Source organism: Melospiza melodia, chromosome 1 (assembly GCF_035770615.1).
Source record: "Melospiza melodia melodia isolate bMelMel2 chromosome 1, bMelMel2.pri, whole genome shotgun sequence".
NCBI lineage: Eukaryota > Metazoa > Chordata > Aves > Passeriformes > Passerellidae > Melospiza > Melospiza melodia.
Genome location: NC_086194.1, coordinates 54,983,959 through 55,008,775, shown reverse-complemented (window position 1 = coordinate 55,008,775; position 24,817 = coordinate 54,983,959). Strand labels below are relative to the sequence as shown.

At 43.0% G+C, this 24,817-nt stretch overlaps 1 protein-coding gene across 3 annotated transcripts in view; it reads right to left on the bottom strand.

The window, feature by feature from the left end:
* Positions 1–18,513, bottom strand: part of AMPH (amphiphysin) — a 124,701-nt gene extending 106,188 nt beyond the window's left edge. For 2 of the 3 annotated variants that reach the window (XM_063158436.1, XM_063158445.1), the window contains exon 1: positions 18,329–18,511. In XM_063158436.1, coding sequence (XP_063014506.1) covers positions 18,329–18,397 — 69 coding nt within the window. In that variant the 5' untranslated portion in view covers positions 18,398–18,511. Of the gene's footprint in view, positions 1–18,328 lie in introns of all 3 variants that reach the window. The other variant, XM_063158453.1, reaches the window with a different exon arrangement.
* Between the last annotated feature and the right edge of the window lie 6,304 nt (positions 18,514–24,817).

Below are 24,817 nucleotides of genomic sequence, written 5' to 3'. Positions count from 1 at the left end.
TTCCCAATGATTCCAGTGACTACTTTCTTTCACTTCAATGGATGCACAGTCTGACCATGTGTCAGTATCAAGTGTTTGACTTTTACATGTCCCTGATTTGTAACTGTTAACAATGTTATTGTTGTGCGTCAAACTAGACTGGCCCCAAAGACTTTGTGCACAAAAGCATTAGGTTAGGGATAGGAAAATTATGTGCTCTCAACAACTTACTTTGCTATACCATAAGGACCACACAAACTGTGTTCAGGGTGAAGATCTGGGTGAACACAAGTGTTAACTCACTGTCCTGCAGTGCACAGAGATATACACCAGCTCAGGCACGGCACTTTCCATCCTTCATGGGACCTTCCACCAAATGAAGGCCTGGAGAACTCGTTTCACTAGGGGAGACACTGGATGGAGATAAGATACAGACAACAGAGCATGCTTTTCCTGAGGAACCTAAACCTGTACTCTTTGTGTCTCCCCAGAGTCATGACTTCTAGATAAGTGAAGGGTACAATGCGGAAACTCTCCAAATCACAATTGAATAAGTGCTAGCAGCATAGAAAGGCATGCTCTTACCAACAACTTGAAATTGAATGAGAAAGGCAGTGAGAACTGGGCTCTGTTGAAAGTCCTAGAGCTTAAAAACCTTCGAAGAAACTTACTGTATTTTTAACACTTCTATTAGTACAGCAAGTAAAAGTGTGATTGGAAACATCCTGTTCACTACTGGTATAGCAAAAGCTGGCTTAATGTAGACATAACCTGTTGGTATGTGATAGTATACATATCTTAGGGTGGAAATGGGTTTGTGACACTTTCAGAAAGCCTTTCTACAACCCTTTGCTATTTTCATTTTTTTTCACAAGACTTAACAAAAAAAGACAGAGATCCATCACAATCCATCAGAGGTGATCTTGGTTTTTTTTGTTCAACATGTAATGATAACAACCCCTCTGAAGAACTGAAAATAACCTGTGCTTCAGAGTGAGAGAGGAGGAATAGCAAGTGCTTGCCATTTGAGAATGACTTCACACTGCCTTCTTTTTTAGATCCATTCAATGTGCAAAAGATTCCAAGATGCATTAATATGTAATAAAATTTGCTTGATCGGTGACTGCTTCTATGCAAGTAAGGAATCTTTCTGTATAAAAGAGTGCAAAAAATATCCTTCTTTGAGTCAGAGAAGGGAAAGTCTGAGTCAGGTTGATTTGACTACTTTGAATCCCATTAACACTTCTGATAAAAGATGCTACTGAGCAATCCAACACCAGTATTAATCACATACTTCATGGTAAGGCTTTGGTAGGATGGGCTACTGATGGGCATTAGCAAAACAATATTGGTGTAAGTACTTTGAGACAAACTGGAAATGGGATATTAGAGGGAAAAAATTATTTATTGCTCACAAAAACATGGTCTTCAGAGAAGTGACTTAGCAATCCCAATACTGCACAGTGCCTCTTTTAAAATATCATTTTTCATGGGGTATACTTTTTAAATATTTTTTCCAGATAAACACGGCCTACAGAAAAAAGCCCTCACTAAAGAAATCAGTATGATCCGAGTTGAAATTCTGAGAAAAACACACTGTACTCAAGTTTGCATTTGTCCTGCAGTCTGTAAACATGTGTTCTTCATCCAAAATATTTTTCAGTCCATATTTGAACCATATTTGGAGCTTGTTCCCCTCCATCTTCCTTCAGGAAGTGCTAAGTCATGACTTTTGGAGGAATTACTTGTTTAGGAGTTAAGATGCCATTCAAATGGCATGTGTGTGTTTGCCACCTAAGGGTTGCCTGAATTTCTTCCTGATTTGCTTCTCAGCTTGGCTGTCAAATCAATGCAGATTCTCAGCCAGCTTCTGAATTACTGTTTATTTTTACCCTTATATGAAACTTTGCATAAGCAATGGTGACACTATGTTTGCAACAGCTATGTTCTTGGATTGATAGTACAGGAAAACATAATGCCAGGGCGGTGTTAAGAATAAAACCCTGTTCAGCTCTGCAAAATATAAGTGAAGCTGGTCTTCTCTTAAACAGGCTTTTCAGACCCTAGAAGCACAAATCTCATATGAGGGAATTTTTTTTTAGTACAAGCATAGGGAGCAGGAGTAAGTTGAAAAGCCCTGGGATACAAACAGCACCTTGACTTCACTGAATCTGGAGTGACAGTACTGCTGGGCTTAACCCCAAGGCTACAAGTTGGGTGAAGTTCCTGTGAACTTAGTTGGAGGTCCTGATAAAAACATAGCTTATGAATGTAGCCCATTGCAGGCTCCTTCAGCTTGCACATTTGCAGTTCTCAGAGTGCCTAATTACTGTCTTAATTATTGGGCAACTTAGCTCTCCATTTCACCTTCCCTGTCTTTTAGTTTTTCTCCAGATACCCAGCACTACCTGTGTGAGGTGCTGTCACTTTATTCCCAGCTTTCCCCCCACGCAGGGAGGACCTTGGTCAGCCCTGCAGACCCTGAGGGAATAAAGCCTTGTTCCAGCAGCACCATCTGTCCCTCCTCTCATGCACAACAGGAGACAAATAAAACAAAATGAACATTCGGTATTCTTTCATAGCCTATAACATTTGGAGGCTCAGAACTGATTTTTAAACAATCTGAAGTGTGCAGCTGGGCTCACCTATCAAGTAACAGAAGTCAAATAATTTTTTAAATGGCTTTGGTGGTTATGTCTGCAACAACTTGTTTGGTGAGATGTACAAGAGAAAGGGAAAGAGCAGAAGAGATAGAGATAAGGAAGGAAAAGGGAAGTTAAACAAACATGAAGATACAACTTTCCTGATACTAACTCTGCCTGCACATTTTGGCTGAGACTTAAACAGAACAATGTTTAGAGATGTATTATCAATAAAATCATATTTTGGTAGTCTGCAAGACTGTCACATCATAAGGAGTATATTCATTTCTTTACTAATAAATCTAGAAGCCATTGGAGAATAGAGAAGGAGGTCTGTGCTATTTTTTAAAATCAAAGAAATTTCCTTGCACTGTTAAGATTTCCAAAATTCTTTAAATCCATATTCCGTATTTTCAATTCATATTGAAAATATGCATCTCCAAAGCACTGCTTGTTTTTGGCCTTCAGCTAACCATGGACATTAACCTTATTCTGTTGTGCTTGTTTCCCACTCACTGCTTCACATAGTATGAATCCACTCCTTTACCATTTCCTGAATGTTGTGCAGGGACGATGCTGTGGTAGAAGCAGCCAACCATCCTCTGCCTGTCTTCAATTACTACTGTGCACTTTTCTCTCAATGAGTTTTTCTCTTGAGCAAGATAAACCATAGGAATGGCTGCCCTAAGCCTGCCCCAGATCAATCTGCCTCTAGACTGAGCCATGCTCTTGTGCCTCTCTTCAGGCCTCAGTATACCTATGAACTTTGGCTTATGTTTCCTCTGTGTTCCGCCTTTCATCCACAGCCTCTGTCTCCCCTGTGATAAGAATTTTGTTAGTAGAGATTTGAAAAACATGAGGCAATCAATTAAATTATTTCCCTTCTGATGACCCTCATTAACCACTCCTTATGATTTTTACAGGACTAAAATTTGTCCCATAGTTAAAATTACTGGCAACATTATTTTGAAAAAAAATATATCGTACTCTCCAGATCCATTTCAGCACTTTCTCTTCTGTACTTAAAAAGTTCATTCAAATTGCAGAGGGTGGCTTTATCAGTGTGAAAAGATAACACCCACAAAAACTAACAAGGATTTAGGTTACTGTGAAAAATGCGTATTTTATGATTCCCTTTTCACAAATATGAAAATGAATATTATATGCATTGTGTCAGAAAGTAATGCTATATTAATTCTCTTTAGTAGTGTGTTAAATATAGTTTTAGTTATAAAAAATGTTGCAATAGAAACTATGCTAGGTAGGATACTTTTTTAAAAGAAAGGACTCACAGCAAGATAGCAGCCACAGGACACCTAAATCTTTCCAAGAAAAAAAATGTATTGCCCTCTAATCAGAAGAAACTAACTTCTTCCTGCCTTGAAGGCGCTGTTAGGATTCAGAGGAAGAAGCTGACAATGACCAGACAGAATCCTGTGTTTGAATGGAATGTATGCATCATGTATGAAGTGTATAAATATGCAACAGGCTATTGCTTTTAAGGGTTAATCCTTGGTTAACGAGGATCCTTTTTCGGGCTCCTGCTGCCCAGAAAGAGGTACCCGGACATCCGTAACTCTTTGTCTCTATTGTCTCATATTGTCCTGATTCAAATTGTCCAAATTATTATTACTCTAATTGTATTACTATTTTTATAATAATTTTATTACTATTAAACTTTTAAAATTTTTAAAACAAGTGATTGGCATCTTTCACAGTTACAATAGCAAGCTGAACAACAGGAAGCCTAGTTTAAATATAAGCAACAGCATCCACACACAGATCTGTGCAGGTTTAAAAGGAATATAATATTTTAATTTATTCCTCTGCATGTCCTACATGCAAATAAGTCTTTAAACCTTTTCCTGGATCTAAAAACTAATGCATGCATTTTATGTGAAAAATCAGGGTCATTTTTCAGCTCTCACAGTCTGAGTATTCTCCACAGGAAACAGACTGCCTACATTTAATCTTCTCTGTATGCAGTGTTTCATCTCCTTCCTTAATGCTAAATATGTATTAACCCTTGTACATGTAGGTCCTTTAACTGGGCTTTGTGAGCCATAAAGCATGAATCATCAGTATAAATAACTTTCTCATGGCATTACAGACGACCACCTACCTCTGCTACATACTGCTAACCCCTTATACTTCTATAAAGACACAACTTAAATGCTTACCACTTATCACAATCTAGAAAGAAAATTCAGATTATCTGTATTCTTTAGCAACTTTTATTTTCTCAAACCTCTACTTCATTAAAAATACATTAAAACAGTGTTTTAATGTATTAATTTTTAATGCTTTAAATTAATTTAATGCTTTAAATTTAATGTATTAATTTAATGCTTTAAAAAACATTAAAAATAAAACCTAACTCCTAGCATGTTTTTCAATTTATCCTGGGAAAAGTAGGATAGTCAGTGTCTTTCAAACATGTGTAGGCTCACATGTACATTTTCTCCACTTTCATATCACAGATAAAGAGGACAGACTGCAGTTCATAGACTGTAGCACTGGCCTCTGTATCTGTACAAATCAGAGCTTTAGCAATATTGTGGGTACAAAGAAGTGGAGTTAGGAAGTGAGAAAGCAGAGACTTCAAGGGAGCATCAAAGGAATTAATCTGCTACAGAAACAGGGAGAACAAGGCAGAGGATCTTATCTGGGGGTAAGCAGGAGCTTTTTGTCAGAAAAGAAGTAGTAAGAAAAAGAAGGTATAACAATAAAGAGTAGTAGCAGGGCACTGGGAGTTTGAGCCCAGAGCCTTGAAGTGTGGTACGATCCCCGACTTTTTTGTGACCCTGCCACTGAAAGGCCTTTGAGCATTCCCACTATCCTATCAACATTCTGAGAAACTGGCTATACAGAATTTGACCAACTAAGTGCTTGTCCACACCATTATTCACTTGGTTTTGTCCCCAGTTCTGCAGAATCTCACATGTGCTAATGTCCTACAGATAACGAAGAATAATTATTGAGACAACAGAAAGAAAGGTAGAGCCACCAGGAAGAGGAACAGGGTATTTCCTGCTTAGCTTTCTCACAGCACAAGCAGAAATGTGTTCCATGTGTCTTTATGGCAGCCTAAGTTTTACCATGCCCTCTTAAACAGATTAATAAATTTCAAATAGCAGAGACTCAACATGACCAAACATGACACAGTTGCTTTCCAGAGTTGGTCATTCGTTTATCATTCTGACCACTACTGACTAACTAGCTACTCATTAATTCTGGAATAAATGATTTAGTGTTCTAGAACAGCAAAGATTCAGCGTCACACAGCACTGATGCTGATGCCACAGAACATTTAGGGAGGAGTGACCCAGCACTCGAAACCTCTGGACTGGAAGCTCCTAGCAGCTGAGTTTGCAGCAGAGCCCAATGAACTAAACCAAACAACTGCTCCCTAGAGAAGATGCCCTCTGTATTGAAGCAGCACAGCCACCTTCTTCTACTCCTTCTCCCCGCACACTGCAATCCCTGAGGTGAGTGAGGGTACTGGCACAGCAGGCAGTGACTGCTGCCCGATCAGGCTTTGGGTGGGGCTGAATCCCCCTGTGTAAACTTTAGGCAAGTGAAAAATCCTAAATCCTGCCATCTTTAGGCGAGTTCAGGGAGATACAATCCTATTCACATAGGCAACTGCAAAAAATGTGTTAAAGGGCATTTTTCACTCTTTATTTTTGTTTTCTCCCAAGGTCAGTATACTGTCCATCATCCCACACTGGCTTGACAAGCCATTTAGAGAGGCTCCCCACAGCCTGGACAGGTGTGTTGCAGGAAAGGCAAGCACAGGCATACTGCTCTCCTCTCCATGCTCACCCCCACCTTATACCTAGCCTGCTTTTCTCTGCCATTTATCTCCACTGAAATATCCTGCTATGACAGATCTGGCCAGTTTTCTTCACTGCTCCTCCTAGCCAGTGGATAAAACTTGGGCCACTGAGCTGAAAAGCAACTTGTATTCTCCTTTCCTGCCCTCATCTACTGCTCTCTCACCCTTTGCCATCTACAACAACTGGTTGCACCAGGGTTCAGAGCACATCCTAAGAGGCAGGCACTGGTGATCAATCCAGACCAGAAATTCCAGCAATTTCCAGATACACAGGTTATCACCACCTCAGCATTTCTCCTCTATGTGCCCATAAAGTCTCACTCTTAATAGTATCACAACAGGAAGGTGGCACGCACTGTGCAGTGTCTGCAGACCACTGACAGCTACCATGGGGCAGTGCTTGTCAGAAACATTAGGTTTTAGATAATATAACAATGACAAACAGATGATCTGCTTGATGGGCAAGATGTAGTGAAGAAGGCAGTCCAGAACCAAACCAAACAATTTAGCAGATTTTAAAAAAATTTACTTTATTTTTAAGATAGGATTTAAGTGAAGTTTAGAGAGAACAGTAGAGGAAGGGACCCATGCTAAAAAACTAAAAAGGAAATGAGAAAGAATAAGAGAGAAAAGATGAAACTGTCAAGCAAGAAGAGAGGATGAGGCCACCTTGATAGTAATAATGCTTCAGCCAATGAACACAGAGCTATGGACCCCCTTAACACTTAAGAATCAGCACTTCCTTGTCTTGTGGAAACTGAGTGACAATGAGAAAGAGTGTATCATGTAACAACTTGCAGGATCATGGTTAATGCTACATATATGGGGAAAACTGGGAAAGAAGAAATAGATTTCCTTTACAAAGATTACAAAGCAGGGAAAATATCATAAGAGAACCTAACAGGAAGGAGCCTTGGGGGTTTTCTCTCCCCTTTCTTTCATGCTTTGTACCCAGAAAACCAAAATCTACCTCCACCTTTTAACCTGTACATTAGAAACTAAAATAAGTGAAAGCAATCAATATTTTATTAAGAGCTACTGTTTCACCTGATTGAAAGAGTCATGTGATAACTCCAGTTAGATCAGAGGGAATGCTGACAAAAGATGAAAAACACTTCTAAATTTTGAGGCAAGAAGAAAGAACACATTCCTCTACAACAAGGAAACTTGAACTGCAAAAAAAGACATTTACATTCTATGAGAAGAGAACTTTCTGATTGGAGGTGCCTAAACAAAGGTACAGGTCAATTTAGGGAACCTGCAAAATATCCACCATTACAAACTTTAAAAGGCTGGCAAGAAAATAATTCCTGAGGAATAATTTTAAGTACAGTTGATTCCACATTCATTTAGTAGGATGGCCAGATGACCACCTACACTCCATTCTTTCTATAATTTCTATGTTAAAAAAAGAGAACTAAAAAAAATTTCCTTTAAAAAAAGGAAATTCAAGTTTTCATTATACTTGAACCTGAAGATAGAAAAATATCATCTGCATAGTTTATCTATGAGTGTTGAAGAATTTTGCTCAGACACAGCTTAAAGAAAGAGGCCATGAAAATATACAGCTGATGGAAAAGTAAAAGGCAGCTGTAAAGCAGCAGTTCCTAAGACTGTTTCTGTAAATAACTAGGTTCTCAGGCACATTTTTATAAACAGCAGGATTCTCAGACAGTCTTCTCATAACAGGTAAACACTCTGTCCTTGGCTGTTTTGGGAACAGACATGGAGGTTTTGAGAACCCTTCATATCAGGGTGAGAACACAAATCTTGGTTTCAATAAACAGACCACAGGTATTAAGAACAAAGGGAGGGGTTAGTGTTTGCTCTGTAGCCTATGGTGAGCTCGAGTTTTGCAATATGTATGATCTTAATTAACACGGTTATAAAAACGTGCCTTTTGGATCAATAAATCTGGAGTTCGATGCTGATCAACAAGGATGGGTCGTCTCCCTTCGCTTTCAACATATGAGTGTTGAAAAGGCATTTGGACAGTGCCCTTAAGGCCACGCTTTCACTTTTGGTCAGCCCTGAAGTGATCAGGTAGTGGGACCGGATGAGTGTTGTAGGTCTGTTAAAACTGAACTATTTTATTCTACTCAAATCCACCTTCTTCTACCTGCTCCTTTCCCTACCAGTACACACTGGGGAAATCTCTGAAGACAATTCTTTCCAGCTCTGCACTAGCAGAAGGCACTGAATACCCATAACCATCTCCCAGCCTAGGCACTGGCTCTGTCACCTTGTGGGAAGGAGGTATCTTCTGAGACGGGCCAGGGCTGTGGATCATGTCAAGATAAAGGGACATCTGCACAAATTTGCAAAAGGCAAGCGTCACGTGTTTTTTTTAAACTCATCAGTGTTCAACTGAGATAGGTTTTCACAGGATGGCAGACTGCCATATCATTGACACCAGCGAGGCTCAAAGATCAGACTGGTGCAGGATGTGCTTCTCATTTAATGGTTGCAAATGTCTCAAGAGCTGAGCAATACCTGTTGGTCTTCTGGTGGATTCCTCACTTTGTATTCATTTTTAGAGTTGTTGAGCTGTTTCCCTTGCAAAAACATGCTAAAACACAAGAGCCTGAGGACAGCAGCACTCCCTCAGAGGGAAGGTCCATCTGGCCCAATACTCTGTCTCCAAAGTGTCCCACCACCAGTGTCTGAAAAAGAGCACAGGAGCACTGAAGTTTAGTCCTGACAGGGTCCTGGTGGTGCTCACAGGCCTCAGGGGCTGGGACTGGCCTGCCCTGGGACCCCCAGCCCCACACCTCCTGCCAAGGGCCCAGGGACAGGTCCCAGCTCTGCCTGGGACCTTCAGTGCTGGCTGAGCCCTGCTGTGTGTGTGCCCATCTCTGCCCCTGTCTCCTGGCTGGGCTGGGACCTGCCCTGCAGAGCTGCTCTCGGGGCTGCAGCCCTCAGACCTGGGTCGGGCCTTGTCATGCAGAGCTCTGGGTTTGACAGGGCACAACTGCTCTGTCCTGCACTCACCTTGAGCCAAATGATAGTGAGACTGTTATTTGTGTCTGACACATCAGGGGGTTTTGAGGTCCAAAAAACATTCAAGGACACATAACATACAGGTTATAAGTGGAAGCAGGATATTATTTCAATTTTTATTTTCTCCATCTGTTTCAGAGCTGATGCTCACAAGCACTAACATGACCTGCATGTGTAGCCAGGAGCAGGCTGATGCATTTCCTACTTGAAAATACATCCTTTGTAGTCAGGAAAATGCAAATGACAGAGCTACAGAAAGCAGCAGCATACATAGGCCAGAAGAAAAGATGTGTGGTACCATGAGGTATTTTCCAAAGGATGACACATATCCATAATGGGCACATTGCAATCTTGCCTTCCAAAAATTGCTTCACTGCTGTCCTTCCCAGCCAGGGCAGGGATGCATGAAAAGCACTCTTGTGCCTGCCCTGTGCTTATGTTGCAGGCAGGAAAACTGAAGTGTCAGGTCTGGATGGGGAAGCAAGCCTGGAGCCCTACCAAGCACATGCTGTGTTGAACAAGCAAGAATCCCTGGGAAAGTGGAGCCAAGGGAAGAACAGAGCTCAGCCCCACTCCAGCTTGCAAGGGGCAAGAGAGCCAGAGAGAGCCAGGGCACAAGTGGTGCCTTGGAGGTGTGAGGGCAGCAGGCAAGAATGGAGTCAAGGGGCCCAGAGGAGCTGTGCCCAGTGCTACAGGAGGACAAGAAGCAACCCCAGGCCAGCCTTGGGGCCCACCCTGAGAGTCTGGAAAGCTTCTTGCCCACGGCTGCAGGGCATGACAGGCCATCTTCATGGGGCATGAGCAGCAGGCAGCAACCGAGCCAAAAGGGACTGAAGGAGCGCTGAGCAGTGGTCATGCTCAGTGCTGCAGAAGAGTGCAACCCCATCTCTCCCCCTTCCCCCTATGAACCAGTGCCAATCTGACCCAAGGGAAAATTCTCTCCTGATGCCATTGCTGGTAATCAGCTATTTGCTAAGCATGTGACCAAGGCCTCACTCCTCATTGCACAATCTGGTCATGCCTTCCAGGATATGCCTAAGCCCTATTCTCCCTCAACCTGGAGCCATCTTGGTGCTTCCAAGAGTGGCCAAATGTCCTCAGCCTGATTAGCCTGAAGGTCAAGAATCCTAGCAGGGCACCAGTGGATGTAAAAAGCCCTAGGACCCCTAACAACCTCTCTGCATCCCATTTCTTACAGCAGCTGGCCCTGGCTCCACAAGAGGCTGAGGACTGAGCTGTGCAGTGCTCCTCAAGAAGGTGTTCACTTGAACTTACAAGTGCTATGCAGCTGAAAAGGCCAGACAGCTTCAGGCACCTTCAGGGCTTGGTGGTTCTTCTCCTCTGAAGGGCTTGCATGTGTTCCCCAAAGGCTGAGTACCGATGGCAGCTGGCCTTGCCCCCAGTTTTCTGCCCCCAGCCTCCTCCAAGTAATTCCACTGTCTCCTCAAGGATTTCCTTTTAGATGTCTGTGGGCTGGCTCCAGGCCAGCTTTGACAGTGGATCATGGGAGGATGCTCCCTTTTATCTTGCCCCTCCAAGGCACTGCTGCACTACAGGTTGATGACACTGTGACATGAGGGTGTCCCTTATGTCTTATTCCTTACCTGTCACAGACCAGCCATCACCCCTCCACCCAATATTCTTTGGACAAAGGCCACCTATAAGAGCTGTCTCTGTGATGGAACTAATGTCCATGTTGCTACCTTGGGTTGTCCAATTCTCAGAGGACAATGAGTGCAGAAACACCAGTTTTCCATTTATGGACATTGAAACTGAAAAGGACCAATTATTATCAGCAGAATATCAATAAGTCCATTGCCCCTGATGGGATTCACCCCAGAGTACTGTGGGTAACTGTAGCAGACATTACACCACAACCACTCTCAATCGTCTACAAAAGGTCTTAAGAGGCCCCACCAACTAAAATTTAGCCCAGGTTACACCAGTTTCCAAAAAAGGCAAGAGAGAAGACCAAGGAAACTACAGATGTGTTAGTCTAACCTCAGTACCTGGAAAAAATTATGGAGAAAATCACACTGGGTTTTATTAAAAGACATTTGAAAAGCAACACAATCATCAGACACAGACAACATGGGTTCAGGAAGGGAAAGTCTGTTTAATTTAATAACTACCTACAATAAGGTCATCTGTGTGAAAAATGCATGTATTTTATGATTGGCTTTTTGCAAACATTAAAATGAATATTATATGTCTTATGTTAGAAAGTAATGCTGTATTAATTCTCTTTAGTAGTGTGTTAAATATAGTTTTAGTTATAAAAAATGTTACAATAGAAACTATGCTAGGTAGGATACTTTTTTAAAAGAAAGGACTCACAGCAAGATAGCAGCCACAGGACACCTAAATCTTTCTGAGAAAAAGAATTTATATCCCTCTTATCAGAAGAAACTAACTTCTTCCCGCCTCAAAGGTGCTGTTAGGATTCAGAGGAAGAAGCTGACAATGACCAGACAGAATCCTGTGTTTGAATGGAATATATGCATCATGTATGAGGTGTTTAAATATGCAACAAGCTATTGCTTGTAAGAGTTAATCCTTTGTTAATGGGTGTCCTTTTTCGGGCACATGCTGCCCAGAAAGAGGTACCCGGAAGTCCATAACTCTTTGTCTCTATTGTCTCATATTGTCCTGATTCAAATTGTCCAAATTATTATTACTCTAATTGTATTACTATTTTTATAACCATTTTATTACTATTAAACTTTTAAAATTTTAAAAACAAGTGATTGGTGTTTTTCACATCTGCCTGGACGAAGTGAAGACATGGGATTTATACCCCCAGTTTTAATACGGTTTAGGAAGGTTTTTGATACTGTCCCTCAAAACCTCCTTCCAGGCAAGTTTTCCAACAGTGGGATGAGCAGGTAGGCAGTGCAGTGGGTGAAGAATTGGTTGAAGAGCAGGGCTCAAATTATTGCAGCAAACAGGACATGTGGCTGGTGACCAGTTACCAGTGGTGTTCCTCAGGGCTCAGGTCTAGAGGCAGCTCTGTTCAGCCTCTCCATCAGTGATCTGGAGGCTGCAGTGAATGTGCAGATAGTTAGGTGATGATGCCAAACTGGGAAGTGCTGCTGACTCTCCCATGGGATAAGAGGCTTTGCCTTGCAGAGGGATCTGGATTGATTGGAGTATTGAGCAGTCACCAGTGACATGAAGCTGAGCAAGACCAAGCAAATGCTGGATTCTGCACCCGGACGGAATAATTCCAGGCACAAGTCTGAAGTGGGAGAGGAATAGCTGGAGAGCAGCCCTGCAGAAGGGGGTTTGGGGGTGCTGGTTGGCAGGAAGATCAATGGGATCAGCAGTGTGTGTGCCCTGGCAGCCAAGGGAGCAAACCTCATCCTGGGGTGCATCAAACACAGCATCAGCAGCCAGCCAAGAGAGGTGATTATCCCACTGAATTCAGCGCTGGTGCAGCCTCACCTCGAGCACTGGGTGCAGTGCTGGGCCCCACTGTTTTAAAAGGATGTGAAGGTCCTTGAGCATGTGCTGAGAAGGGCACCAAAGCAGGGGAAGGGGCTGGCAGGAATGTGCTCTGGGGAGCACTGAGGGCACTGGGCTTGTCTGGTTTGGAGAGGAGGAGGAGGCTGAGGGGTGACCTCACTGCTCCCTACAGCTTCCTAAGGAGGGAAGCAGAATGGGAGGTGCTGAGATCTTCTTTCTCTCCCAGTGCCAGGACACATGGGGAATGGCTCCATTGTGCCCACTGGGAGAAGTTCAGACTTGACAAGAGGAAACATTTCATTACTCTGAGGGTGGCCAAAAGACAGAGTAGGCTTCCTATAGAGGTAGCTGATGTCTCCCCCAGCATGCCTGCCACTGTTGAAGAGGCATTTGGACAGTACCCTTAAAGCCAAGCTTTAATTTTGGTCAGCCCTGAAATGGTCAGGCACTAGGACTAGGAGGTCACTCTAGGTCTCTAAGCTATTCAATTACAGTGGCTGGGCTTGTCTTAGGTTGCAATGCAAGATGTAACCAAAAGTATGTATTCTATTACCATTTTTTAAAACCAAGTGGGGCAGCGTTCTTTAACTCTTCCACACCCATCCTCCCTCCAGGGGGATATCTTCTCTTAATGGGCCATTGTACCTCACTGCAGGACTGGTAAAATTACATCATCCTATTGCAAGATGCTCCAGCCAGGGGGAGGAGCAATCCTACCTAGATAAAATCTGAGATTTGGAACACCACAGTCCATCTTCTCCCACTGGATTCCCAGAGGAAGACCAGATCCATCTACACCACCCTGAACCTTCGGAGGAAAACTACACCCTTCGACAGGATCACTGCTTCAACAGAACCACATGTGTCACTCCGGGAGGACTGCAGCCACCATTTAATAGGACTGCTACCAACACCCTGACCAACCCAGTCAGGTTGTATACTGACTCTATTATTGTTTTTGTACTACTGCATTTTCTTTTAATTTTCCTACTAAATTGTAGTTCTGACTTGGGATCCCCTGCTGGTTTGCTTTCAACCAGCACAGGGTTATAGAAGAGAGGCCAAGGAGATAACTAGTGTTATACACCGGGTTATCAGCTTAAATGGATTTTTCCAGAGAAACCTGGGGATACAAATTCAGCCTTTTCATTCAAGTAACCTTGTCCTTAGAATTGACTCAGTCAACCTTGGTTACCAAAACATCCATTCTGGTTTCATTTTAAATACATTGGTATCTCATTAATTTTTATGGCTGGGATGTAGTCTCCTAAATCAATTTGGTCCTTATAAAAATTTAGTCCAGTTTGTTCAGCTGACTTTTGGCAGATTTTAACAGATGCTGAAAGCTCAGCATGTCCACACTTCCTGCATTTTGAGGCAAAAGTAATTGAAGAAATGTGATGACCAGAGGATTTTAATAGATGTCACACTCTGATTCAAAATCAGGGTGCCAGGGCACATATGCTACCACATAGAGCACCATCACCTGGATGATGTGAAAAATAGAGTGTCCAATCATTATTTCCAAATAACTCTTAGATTAACGCTTCTAATGCAAGAACAAGATCTGGCCAATATGAGATTTTGCAGTTATTTAGCTTTTGTCATATAAATAGTGACTAGACACACACACTACCTACACTGTACAACTAAAATTTCTCCTAGACAGCAAGATACTGAAGATAATGGTGGCATTATTAGAAAAATAGTTTACATAAATGAATCAGAGATTGCAGAATAAACTGAATTCAAAGAGATCCACAAGGACTGAGTCCAACTCACAGGTCTGCACAGGACCATCCCCAAGAGTCACATCATGTGCCCAAGAGCATTGTCCAAACACTTCTTGAACTTTTTTAGGCTTGGTGCTGTGACTGTTTCCCTGGGGAGCCTGCTCCAGTGCCCAACCACCACCCTCTGGGGAAGAACATTTTTCCAATATCCAACCTACACCTTCCCCGACACCACCTCAGGCCATTCTGTCAGCTCCTGTCACTGGTCACCACAAGAGAAAAGATCAGTGTCTGCCCTTCTCCTCCTCATGAATAGGTTGTAGACTACTATAAGATCTCCCCTCAGTCTCCTCCAGGCTGAAGACACCAAGTGACCTCATCCAGTCCTCTTATTTGAAACTTCCCGTCAAGGCCCTTCATGACCTTTGTTAACTCTCCTTTAGAGTGTTCTCTAATAGCTTAATATCTTTCTTATATTGTGGCACCCAAAACCACCCACAGGACTCAAGGTGAGGCTGCAGCAGTGCAGAGCAAAGGGGACAATCCTCTCCCTTGCCCAGCTGGTGATGCAGTGCCTGATGTATCCAGGACACACTTGGCCCTCCTGGCTGCCAGCTCACATTCAGCTTCCTGTGGACCAGGACTCCCTGGTCCCTTTCTTCTGGGCTGCTTTCCAGATTCTTCTTCCCCAGTCTGTCCATACATCCAGAGTTGTCCTATCCCAGGTGCGGAATCTGGCCCTTTCTGAATTTCATATGGTTGCCCAGCCTTCTCATTTGTCAAGTTCTCTCTTCAGGGCCTCTCTGCCTCCACAGGAGTCAACAGCTCCTCCCAGTTTTCTAGCTTCTGCAAACTTACTTAGAATCCCTTACAGTGCTATGCCTAAGTAATTTGTGAAGATGTTGAAGAGCACCGGGCTGAGGATGAAGCCATGAGGAACCCCACTAGTGACAGCTCACCAGTCTGTCACCCCATTGACTGTAACCCTTTGATAGCAACCTGTGGGACAGTTGCTTACCCACTGCACAATATGTTTATCCAGCTGGGGGCTGGACATTTTATCCAGCAGGATCCTGTGAGAGATGGTATCAAAAGCTTTACTGAAATCCAAAATGAAGGTCTATGTTTTAGAGCCACTCCATATTTTTACTACATCTGTTGCATCAATAAATAATAAAAAGCAATGCAAAAATGCTTCATAAAAGCATTGATATATAAGAATACATTCAGTAAACTGAAGGTGCACAAATCCAATATAAGCATCAAGATAAAAACCACTCAAGGTATTTAAAATCTCTTTAAGCCAGTGAGATATTACACACCTGTCACAATGCCGTCCTATTCACACCATCAACAATCAGACAAATCATACATTTGCAACTCCTAGACAAAATTTACTTGTTGTCATCAAGTACCCAAAACAAACAAACAAAACTCAATCATTCCCATCATTCCCATTTGGGGCCTGTTTTTTTTTTTCTTTTTTGGTAAAGTTTCAGCAAAAATAATGAAGGATTTTATGTTGTATAGACACACATGAACTCAGAGCTAACCAGAAACATAGACATGGAAGAGTATACAAGCACAGCTCATGCAATAACAACACACGGGCCAAGAAGGAGAAGGCAAGTATACAGAGCTACAGGTACTGTGACCCACTCTGTGTCAGACCACTGGTACTATGACTGTGTGAGGCCACTAATATCTTGTAAATAACCCTGTCAATAAGCAACTTGCAGACCACTGACATAAGAAATTAACACCACAGATACTACAGGGAAGCCAAAATTGCCAGATGCCTGACTGATACATGAAAGTCAAACCAGACAAATTTCCCCCTTGTTAGCATGATTGATCACCAAAGTGGAGGTGGAGCAGACCATCTGTCAGAGCCCAACAGCATCTTTCGTTTGCACCCAAGGCACCCATCAGACTCAAGGCACCTGTCCTGGGGCTGGTGCATGAACAATCTTTGAGAAGTACAGGGTATCTCAGATATTCACATTAAGATGTTCTCTCTAGTATGCCCACACATTTCTGTGAGCAGGACTCCACACATTGGAACAGACACAGCTTGAAGCAGTACATGTGATTACAACTTGCACCAGTGCTTTTCCAGATGGTTAATCATAACCACACTGACAAAGACACAAGGAAACAAACAGTATTTTTAGGCCTCGACTCCAACTATGAACTCAAGCCAATTCAATCACACCATAAAGTCATCAGATCTCTTTGAACTATTACAGAGGCTTTACGCGTTTTACCTGAAAACAGTTACAGGCCAAACCTGCAAGAATGGAAACGCATCATGACTTTGGTGTTGAAAAGTCTAGTACTTTATAACCTGGTGAGCTAGACAGGAGTATTTGAAAGGGAAAATTAATCACTAGTCTGTGACAGCCTCAACTATTAGATTTTTAAATAATAATGCAATTATGAATAAGACATATTAATTACTGCGTTTTTTTCTGCCGCTGGAGCTCCACAGAATTCAACGTGTGGCCAAAAAGAAAGTGTGGATTTATGGGCAGTGAAGTACAAGAAATATGCTAACAAAATAATCTTTCTTAATTCACAAGAGCCCTATTCCCTAAGCTGCATAACAATACAGGATATATGATAGAGGGGTATAACGGTTTTTTTAACCCTCAAAAGAGATGACTTGCAACATGTGCTGACAACTATGTCTGCAAAACTCATGCTGGCAATGGTTTTATTGCAAACTGTGCTAACAGCAGACACACCTGCTACACACAGTCAAACACAAATGCTTTTCTATTGGGCCTAATATCTGTATCTATGATTATGTTTTGAGATACCCAACAGCTACACAGGAGCTATTTGTGCGGAACATTTATACCTATCAGCTTTCATTAATGAAGATGAACAAAACAAAAAGTTGCCCCTTTGATCAGGAACTCCTGCAAATTCTCCCTGATTCGCCCGTTGGTCATTTCCAGGCTACGACAGCGCTAGAATCGGTACCGACTGTCCTAAGCAGCACAAGCTGTCTGTCAGCTGCAGGACACTTCGACCAGCCCCATGACATCCCGAGCAGCTCCCCAAAACCGCAGCAGCCGCCGAAGGAGGCGCGGGCTGAGCCAGCCCCCGGCCCCCGTGGGCTCCTGTCATCACACGCAGCGGTGTCTGTCACGCCGCGGCTGCAGCAAGGCGGATCGCCGCAGCCGGGGATGAGTCGGCGCGGATATTAAAGGAAAGGCAATCCTCTTAGGAGGGCTGGCGGCGGGCGGTGAGGCGAAGCGAGGCGAAGCGAGCCCGCGTTCCCCGCGCGAGCCGGGGCAGCCCCGCGGCCACGCCGGGCGCGGAGCGGCGCCTCCCCCGCGGGCAGCCCCGCGCCGCCTCAAGGGCGAGGGAGCAGCGGCGGCCTGGGCCTGCGGCAGGTGCCGCCGGCAGCGCCCGCAGCGCCGCAGCCCCGCGCTCGGCAGCCGCGGCCGGGGGAAGCCGGGGCAGCGCTGGGTGAAATGGGTCAGTTACGTAACCAGGCCGGCGGCCCCGGCCCGGCGCCCCGCGGGCACGGACCGGGGGAGCTGCGGCGGCGGGCGCTGGGGGCGAGCGGAGCCGCATCCTCTCGCCGACCCCGGGCACCGCCGCCGCGCTCTTCATCCCCCTCCGCCCCTTCCCAGCAGTTCCCCCGCCCCGGAGCGCACCTTCTCCTGGGCGCGGTTGAGGCGTTTCTGGACGTTTTTGGCGAAGATACCTGTCTTCATGTCGGCCATGGCTGGTGGTGGGGATTAGGAGGGTGGGGAGAGAAGGCGGGCGAGGCAGAGCCCGGCAGATACGAGCGGCAGCGGCGAGGCAGGAATGGAGGGATGGAGAGGAGGAGGAGGAAGAGGAGGAGGAGGGCTTTAGAGGCACAGCAGGGAGAGGCGTGGCCACCGCCGCCGCCTCAGGTGAGGCGCGGGTCCCCCGCCTTGGTCTGGCCCCGGCCCCGGGGAGGCGGCTGTCGGACCCCGCAGGGCGGGCAGCGGTGTCTGCTGGAGGTGAGGCAGTTCCTCTAGATTGAAAAACATATCCAGAGGGATAATGGGGATGAGGATTTCTAGAAGCGCAGCTGATGGCTGCGTCCACTACTGGCACAAGCCTCCTTGTACAGCCGGAGAACCATGGGCATCTGCTTACTCCCTAGAAGTTTCCACGAAGTCAGAGTCACTCCCAGGTCCGAGCTCCTTTAACACTTTTCCCTGGTTTGGGGGCTGCAGCATCACGTGCAGTAATGGATGCTGCGGCTGAGGGACCTGCGCCCCCCAGCTCGGCCTGAACGGGGCTTGCTGGCGCAGCCATCAGCTGTTCTGCGGTTACCATGCCCGTGCTGCCGAATGTGCTACGCTTGCCTTGCCGTTCTTCTGCTCTCGACATCCTCCTCCCATCCATTCCTCACTCATTTCTCAGTATAGCAACCAACAGCAGTAAACTGGTTCCAGACTGGTTTTGTGGTTTTGATCTTATTTCTGAAATTACAACTTCAAGTTAAAATTGAAGGGCAGTCATAAAAAAAAAATCTCTGTCCTCCCTGACACTCAAGCACCCCAAAATCTTCTTGAGATCATGCAGCACCTGTCACTCAAGGTTGGCAAAGTCATCCTTCCTAGATACCAAGCCCCAAATTCACTCCTGGCATTTATTTCTGCTGTTTGCCCAAATGTGGAGTTCCTTGATAGGGAGAGTAGAAATCCAGCAGTAAACAGAGCAAAGCAAGACAAAGCAAAACACTGAAACTCAACTCTCTTACCCTGAGCCTGTATCCTTCTATGGGGAACTGTCCTATTTTCATAATACTTTTCATTGATTTTTCAAAACACAGATCAGAAGGTCTTCTACTGCCAAAAGAAAATGTCTCATACGTTTAGTGAGTCCAGCTGTGCTTCCTGAGCCTATGTATTTCTGACATGTGCTGTCCCACATGTGCCTGACACATTTTCCTCTACTATTATGAAGTTGATTTAGCATGCCAACTGCAGCAGTAGTAATGTTTAGTAAGAGTAGGTACTTACTTAATTCTCATGTTAATACTATTTAGAAAGAAAAAATAATCACACCAAAACCCCCAAACCCAAAACTAATGCAGAAAACCAAAGAAAACATATCACAGCAATCAAGGAAATAATTTTGTCTAAAAGATTACGATAGTGTCTTACAATGCTGTTTAACTGGTAAAAAACAAAATCCCTGTGTGCATAGGGCTCCCAAATTCTTTGAAGTATTTTTTCACATCTTCAGAGTATCTCTTTCTGGGCAGTTTGGCTTCTGATTCCACCACTTTAAGAATGATTTTAAAAAATCATGAAAAGAAGTGCTCTTAACTGATTACTCATGCATTTTCTTCACCAAAGGGTAACAAAGGTAGGAAGTATTGGCAGAACAGAGTGCATTTGGTTTCATTTGGGTTAGGAGAGGGAGGGAGGAAACTCTCTTGTGCTTTTTAGATTCCTCTTGTCTGATATAGTAGTACAACCCTCATCACCAAGCCCAAAAAAGGTTTTTCATGCCAGTGGGTGAGGAAAATGAAGATGTGTACTCAGTCAGACAGCCAGTCTCTTCCTCCTCAGTCAGTTGTCCTGCACTGGCTTTGCCCCGTTTAATGGCCTTTGACTACCGCCAATGCTTTTTCACCAGCTAGTTTATCAGTGTGTGTGTGTTGCTCTCCATCAACTAGATTCTGGAAAGTAATTATCAGCAAATGATCAGAATGTTCTCTCCATACTCTCTGTCTGTTGTATATAACATTCATTGTAATTAATACTTCGGAGAAAATTTCTCCATTAAGATGTCTTTCAAAGCAAATTTTCCTCCATGCATTGTTCATGCTTTAATCTGAAATAGATGATATTTAAAAATGAATAATCCTTTACTACAATTTACCCGATTTTCTCTCTATTTTCTTGTAATTTTTTATTTGGTGCTATTTTAAAATGAAATTTTACTTTAGTTTCCCTCCTGAATAGCAGTCATTCATAAAAAAAACGCTCCTAAGGGAATGGTGATTTTTCAATATAAAATATTTAAAAGGGAAGGGAAGAAAGTAAATGTAAGTACAACTGCTATGCCACCACTTTTTCCAGCTGTTGATTCCTGTTCAACCAAAATGCTAGTCAGAAAAAGAAGAAATCTGGATAATTTCTGGCTCATCAACAACACGGTTTCTCATCACACATTTTGTCACTGTAGACCTCACATTGGAGGTAGAAATGAGATGGGATGCTTGTTTCTTCAAGCAGCAAGCCTAATCCTTCCTGTCCCTTCTACAACCACCTGACCCTTCCACACAGCACAGCCAACAGACTCTCACCAGCAGGCCCTGACTCTCCTCACAATGAACCCTCCTCTCAAATGGCTAACCCACTCCTCTGTAACACCCATCCACACTGGACATAGCTGTGACCCATTAAGGGCAAGGCTGCTCCTCCTCTTCGGTAATTAGAACAGCTGCAACTCATCAGGGGCAAAGTTACTTGCAATCCATTCTCCTGCAACCTTTCTCCTATTCTGATCACTCTTTATTTGTATAAAGCAGTAAAATTAAAAGACACTGGTCCATAGGAGTAAATTTTAAAATACTGATGATAGAAAAAAATGGCAGGTATCTTGCAGCCATCTCCATTGCAATAATAATTAAAATACAGATATCAATTGCTACAGAGTAACAAGAGACTTGCACCTTTACAAATAACAGCATATGGACACTCAGAATTCGCACTACAGACATGGCACATAAAAGACATCCCCATTATAAGCACACCACTTTAGTATTCGGTGAAGTGGAAAATTGGAGTGGGAAATGATATTGCAGGACAGCCTGGGAGTTGAAGTCACACTGTAGTGTGGTTTGGGGAGGCAGAACGTATGGAAAAAAATACAAGATGAGATGGGACTAATAGAATAGCAAACGTGGGAAAACAATATGAGAAAATGAAAGGTTTCAGAAAATGAAAGGTTTAATCTTTTACATGTGACAACTTGGTACTATACTTGTGATTTAGGTCAGCATGTAATGGGCAGCAAAAGACTGTCTAAATTATCTGGGCAGTTTCTGTAAGTCTTGCTGACTTTTGGATGTGAGTCAGAGGGGGCAGAGCTGTCTGTCTCACTGAAAAGGAAAGTAAGGAACACAGTGGAAAACATGCATCAAAAGAAAAATGTTTTCATAAAATAAATGTAGTTCTAAATCCTGTAAAAATCTAGGAAAATTTTAATAAACATCCTAAATTAAAACCCATACATGTTCTATATTTTAATATTTAGACCCTTATTTTTAATAAAAATTCTTTTTATTGAAGACAAATACAGATTTTTAATTTTTTTTTACATTTTCCTTCATTACCATACCTTCAGATCAACACCTCTCATCCATTAAAGTGCTAACATATGTTGAACTGGTACTTACATTCCACACAGAACACTAGTTACATCACGGGAAAGCATTTTACCTGAAAGGTACCCTTTGCTTTCAACTTCATTATTTGAATCTGAAATTTTTATTATTTGAATCTGTATCTGGCTTCATATAGCTACATACAGGTAGGTGGTGTTCAGCAAGGGCCTCACTTTTTTTCTCTGGAAAGTCTGTCCTGCTGACTTCAGTCAGCAAATTTCTGGGTTGACACCCCAGGCTCTGAAACTACATAAAATGAGCTTTAGGTGGGAAAGTATGAGTAATGAAGGGCTGCAGAGCTCACTCACAGAATGAGCACCAGTGATGTTTCCATAAGAAATTAATTCCATGGCATGGATGTACATACTGGACTTCTGGGGGAGGAGGTTGTGTTCCTTCCCTCCTCCAAGTCCTCTTCCCTGAAATCACAGGAAATAGATAAATTAACTTCAAATAGAAAAAAACCCTAAACTTCTGGAGAGAGAATTCCTGGAATTACTGCTGCCTTTGGGTGAATCTTTTCAGGTACGGAGCAGTGCAAGTAGATAAGAAGACATGACAAGAAATCAAAAATCCTTTAGGATTGGCAGGTGGGGTTAGGAGGAGTGAATAACTAAATATCACTTAGTTAATACCAGCCTATTTTACTTTTGACACAGTTGGTGTCAATAAAATATAAATTTAAGGAAAAGACTAGGGTGATAAGAAGGACAAGATTTCTTGAGATCCAGGAAATGAGTTTCAGCATGGACAGAGCTGCAAGGATCCGCAATTCCCTCCCTCCCTCAGCGAGGATAACTGGCAATTTGGACCTGTTGCAAAGGGGCCTGTGCCAAGAAATTGGTTTTCTATTCATCATTTAGATGGCAACAGTGCCTTGATAGGCTGTGCATACGGTACTGATTCCAGCATTAGGAATGGATGCTGATCAAGATACTTGTGCTCTGTCTGGCCTCCTCCCAATGCTCTTTGTGATTAAAAGTACAGTGAGCTACACAGAAGATGAATTTTGGAGAATTATACTGATAACATGAGCTGTTCCACCTAAATAGGAAAGACACCCACCACACAATAAGTACCAATCTCTTTTAGCCAAAATTCAGGCTTCCTTAGTCTATCTGAGGTCAGCATCAAAAGATCATTGAAAATTGCTTTTGAAAAATTGGAACTTAAATGTGCTTGGCACATTTTATCTTCTCAGTCAGAAGAACACAGGCCAGAACCAGAAATATCTTCCTTTTTAACTGTCAGGTAAAAGGGACAGACTTTCTGTAGAACATCCTTTGGATCTTCCCTGAAAGAAAAGTCAGTCTCAGTTAAAAAGTTTATTTGTCCACGTGCAATTTTCCATTTCCCTCTTTTTCTCTTTCCCATCAAGTACATTTACAAAATTCCTAGTATTTACAGTATTATCTAGAAATGCACACCTTTTGGTTTTCATAACAATAAAAATTAACATTGTGACAGTTAGTCTCTCTCTTTTTCCATTTTTCTTTAAAGCCATTCCAGCACAATCTTGCCTTTTATTGGGGAATGCCTAACCAGTGGTGAGTTTCTCTCTCAGGTTAGGCACTTGAGAAGGTGTCGTGGCATGCATGGCACCAATATGATTCCCTAAGCTACTCTTTGCTCATGAATTGGCTGCTCATGGCATCATGCACACATCACATAGCATGATCTAGCCTCTATGCTTTTATTCCTAGTGCTAACACTTACAGAGTGCCATTGCTTCCATCACTTATATGGGCTAGAAGGAGGGATGTAACAAAAAGATGTGCAGTCCTAATCTTGAATTTTTTAAAATTTGGAGAAAAGTGACTAACTGTATCTATTCTGTGTGAGTGTCCCTAATTTAGAAAGGCCATGAAAAGATAATATATACATGCAAAATAATGAATACATTTATGTAATCATGAAGGTCATACAATTAATTTTTTTTTTCTTCAAGAAGATAGATGCATGTAAACCACTGTGAGTTGATTGTGCTGGTTTAGTGTCTGACATGTAATTTTCTAAATATCAGAAATTTTTCTTCCTAGTCACTTGAAGCTAGACTGTGGAGGCCTCCCCTCCTGCAGCAGTTCTTCTGGCCTTGCCACTCACTGCTTTCAAGGAAGCAATAACTATTTAGAGCAACCAGGGACCTGCTTGCATGGATACAGAAGATGGCTTGCAAAAGCAGCACTGCCCAACTCCTGCTACTAGTGCTAGATGCATCAGGCATGTCCCAAAAAGCCATGATCTGCAAGGGATATTGTGACTTCTGGCTACAGGAGAGGCACTTTCATCATGAATACCATATAACATAGCAAAGAGTTAATCCAAACTTCAGAAAGGCACCCCTGGAGACTCTGTCAAGTTGTAGGTTCTGCTGCTTTAAATCATGTAGTCAAAAGTCAGGTTTTAAATCTATGCATTCTCCAAAGATGATCCCAGCTGTTGATTATCAAGGATCCCCACTCTTCTTTCTCAGTACATTATTTGCTTCTAATTGAGTTAGATTTGTCCTGACTTCTCTTACAACAATCCATAAATTTTTCAAAGGAATCCCAAACTGAATTTGATGCCTGTCCTCCATCAGGACTTTGGGAATGCCAGCACTTCCCTTATCAAAATTAGGAAGAGCAGCACACTGAAAAGTTGCAGCATACATGTCTCTTTACATAAAGAAAATCTTTCATTTACAGCGGCTCCAGCTATATTATTGTTATTATTATTCATTCCAGTGGTGTCCTACACAGATGCTGTGAGAAGTAATCCATGGAAT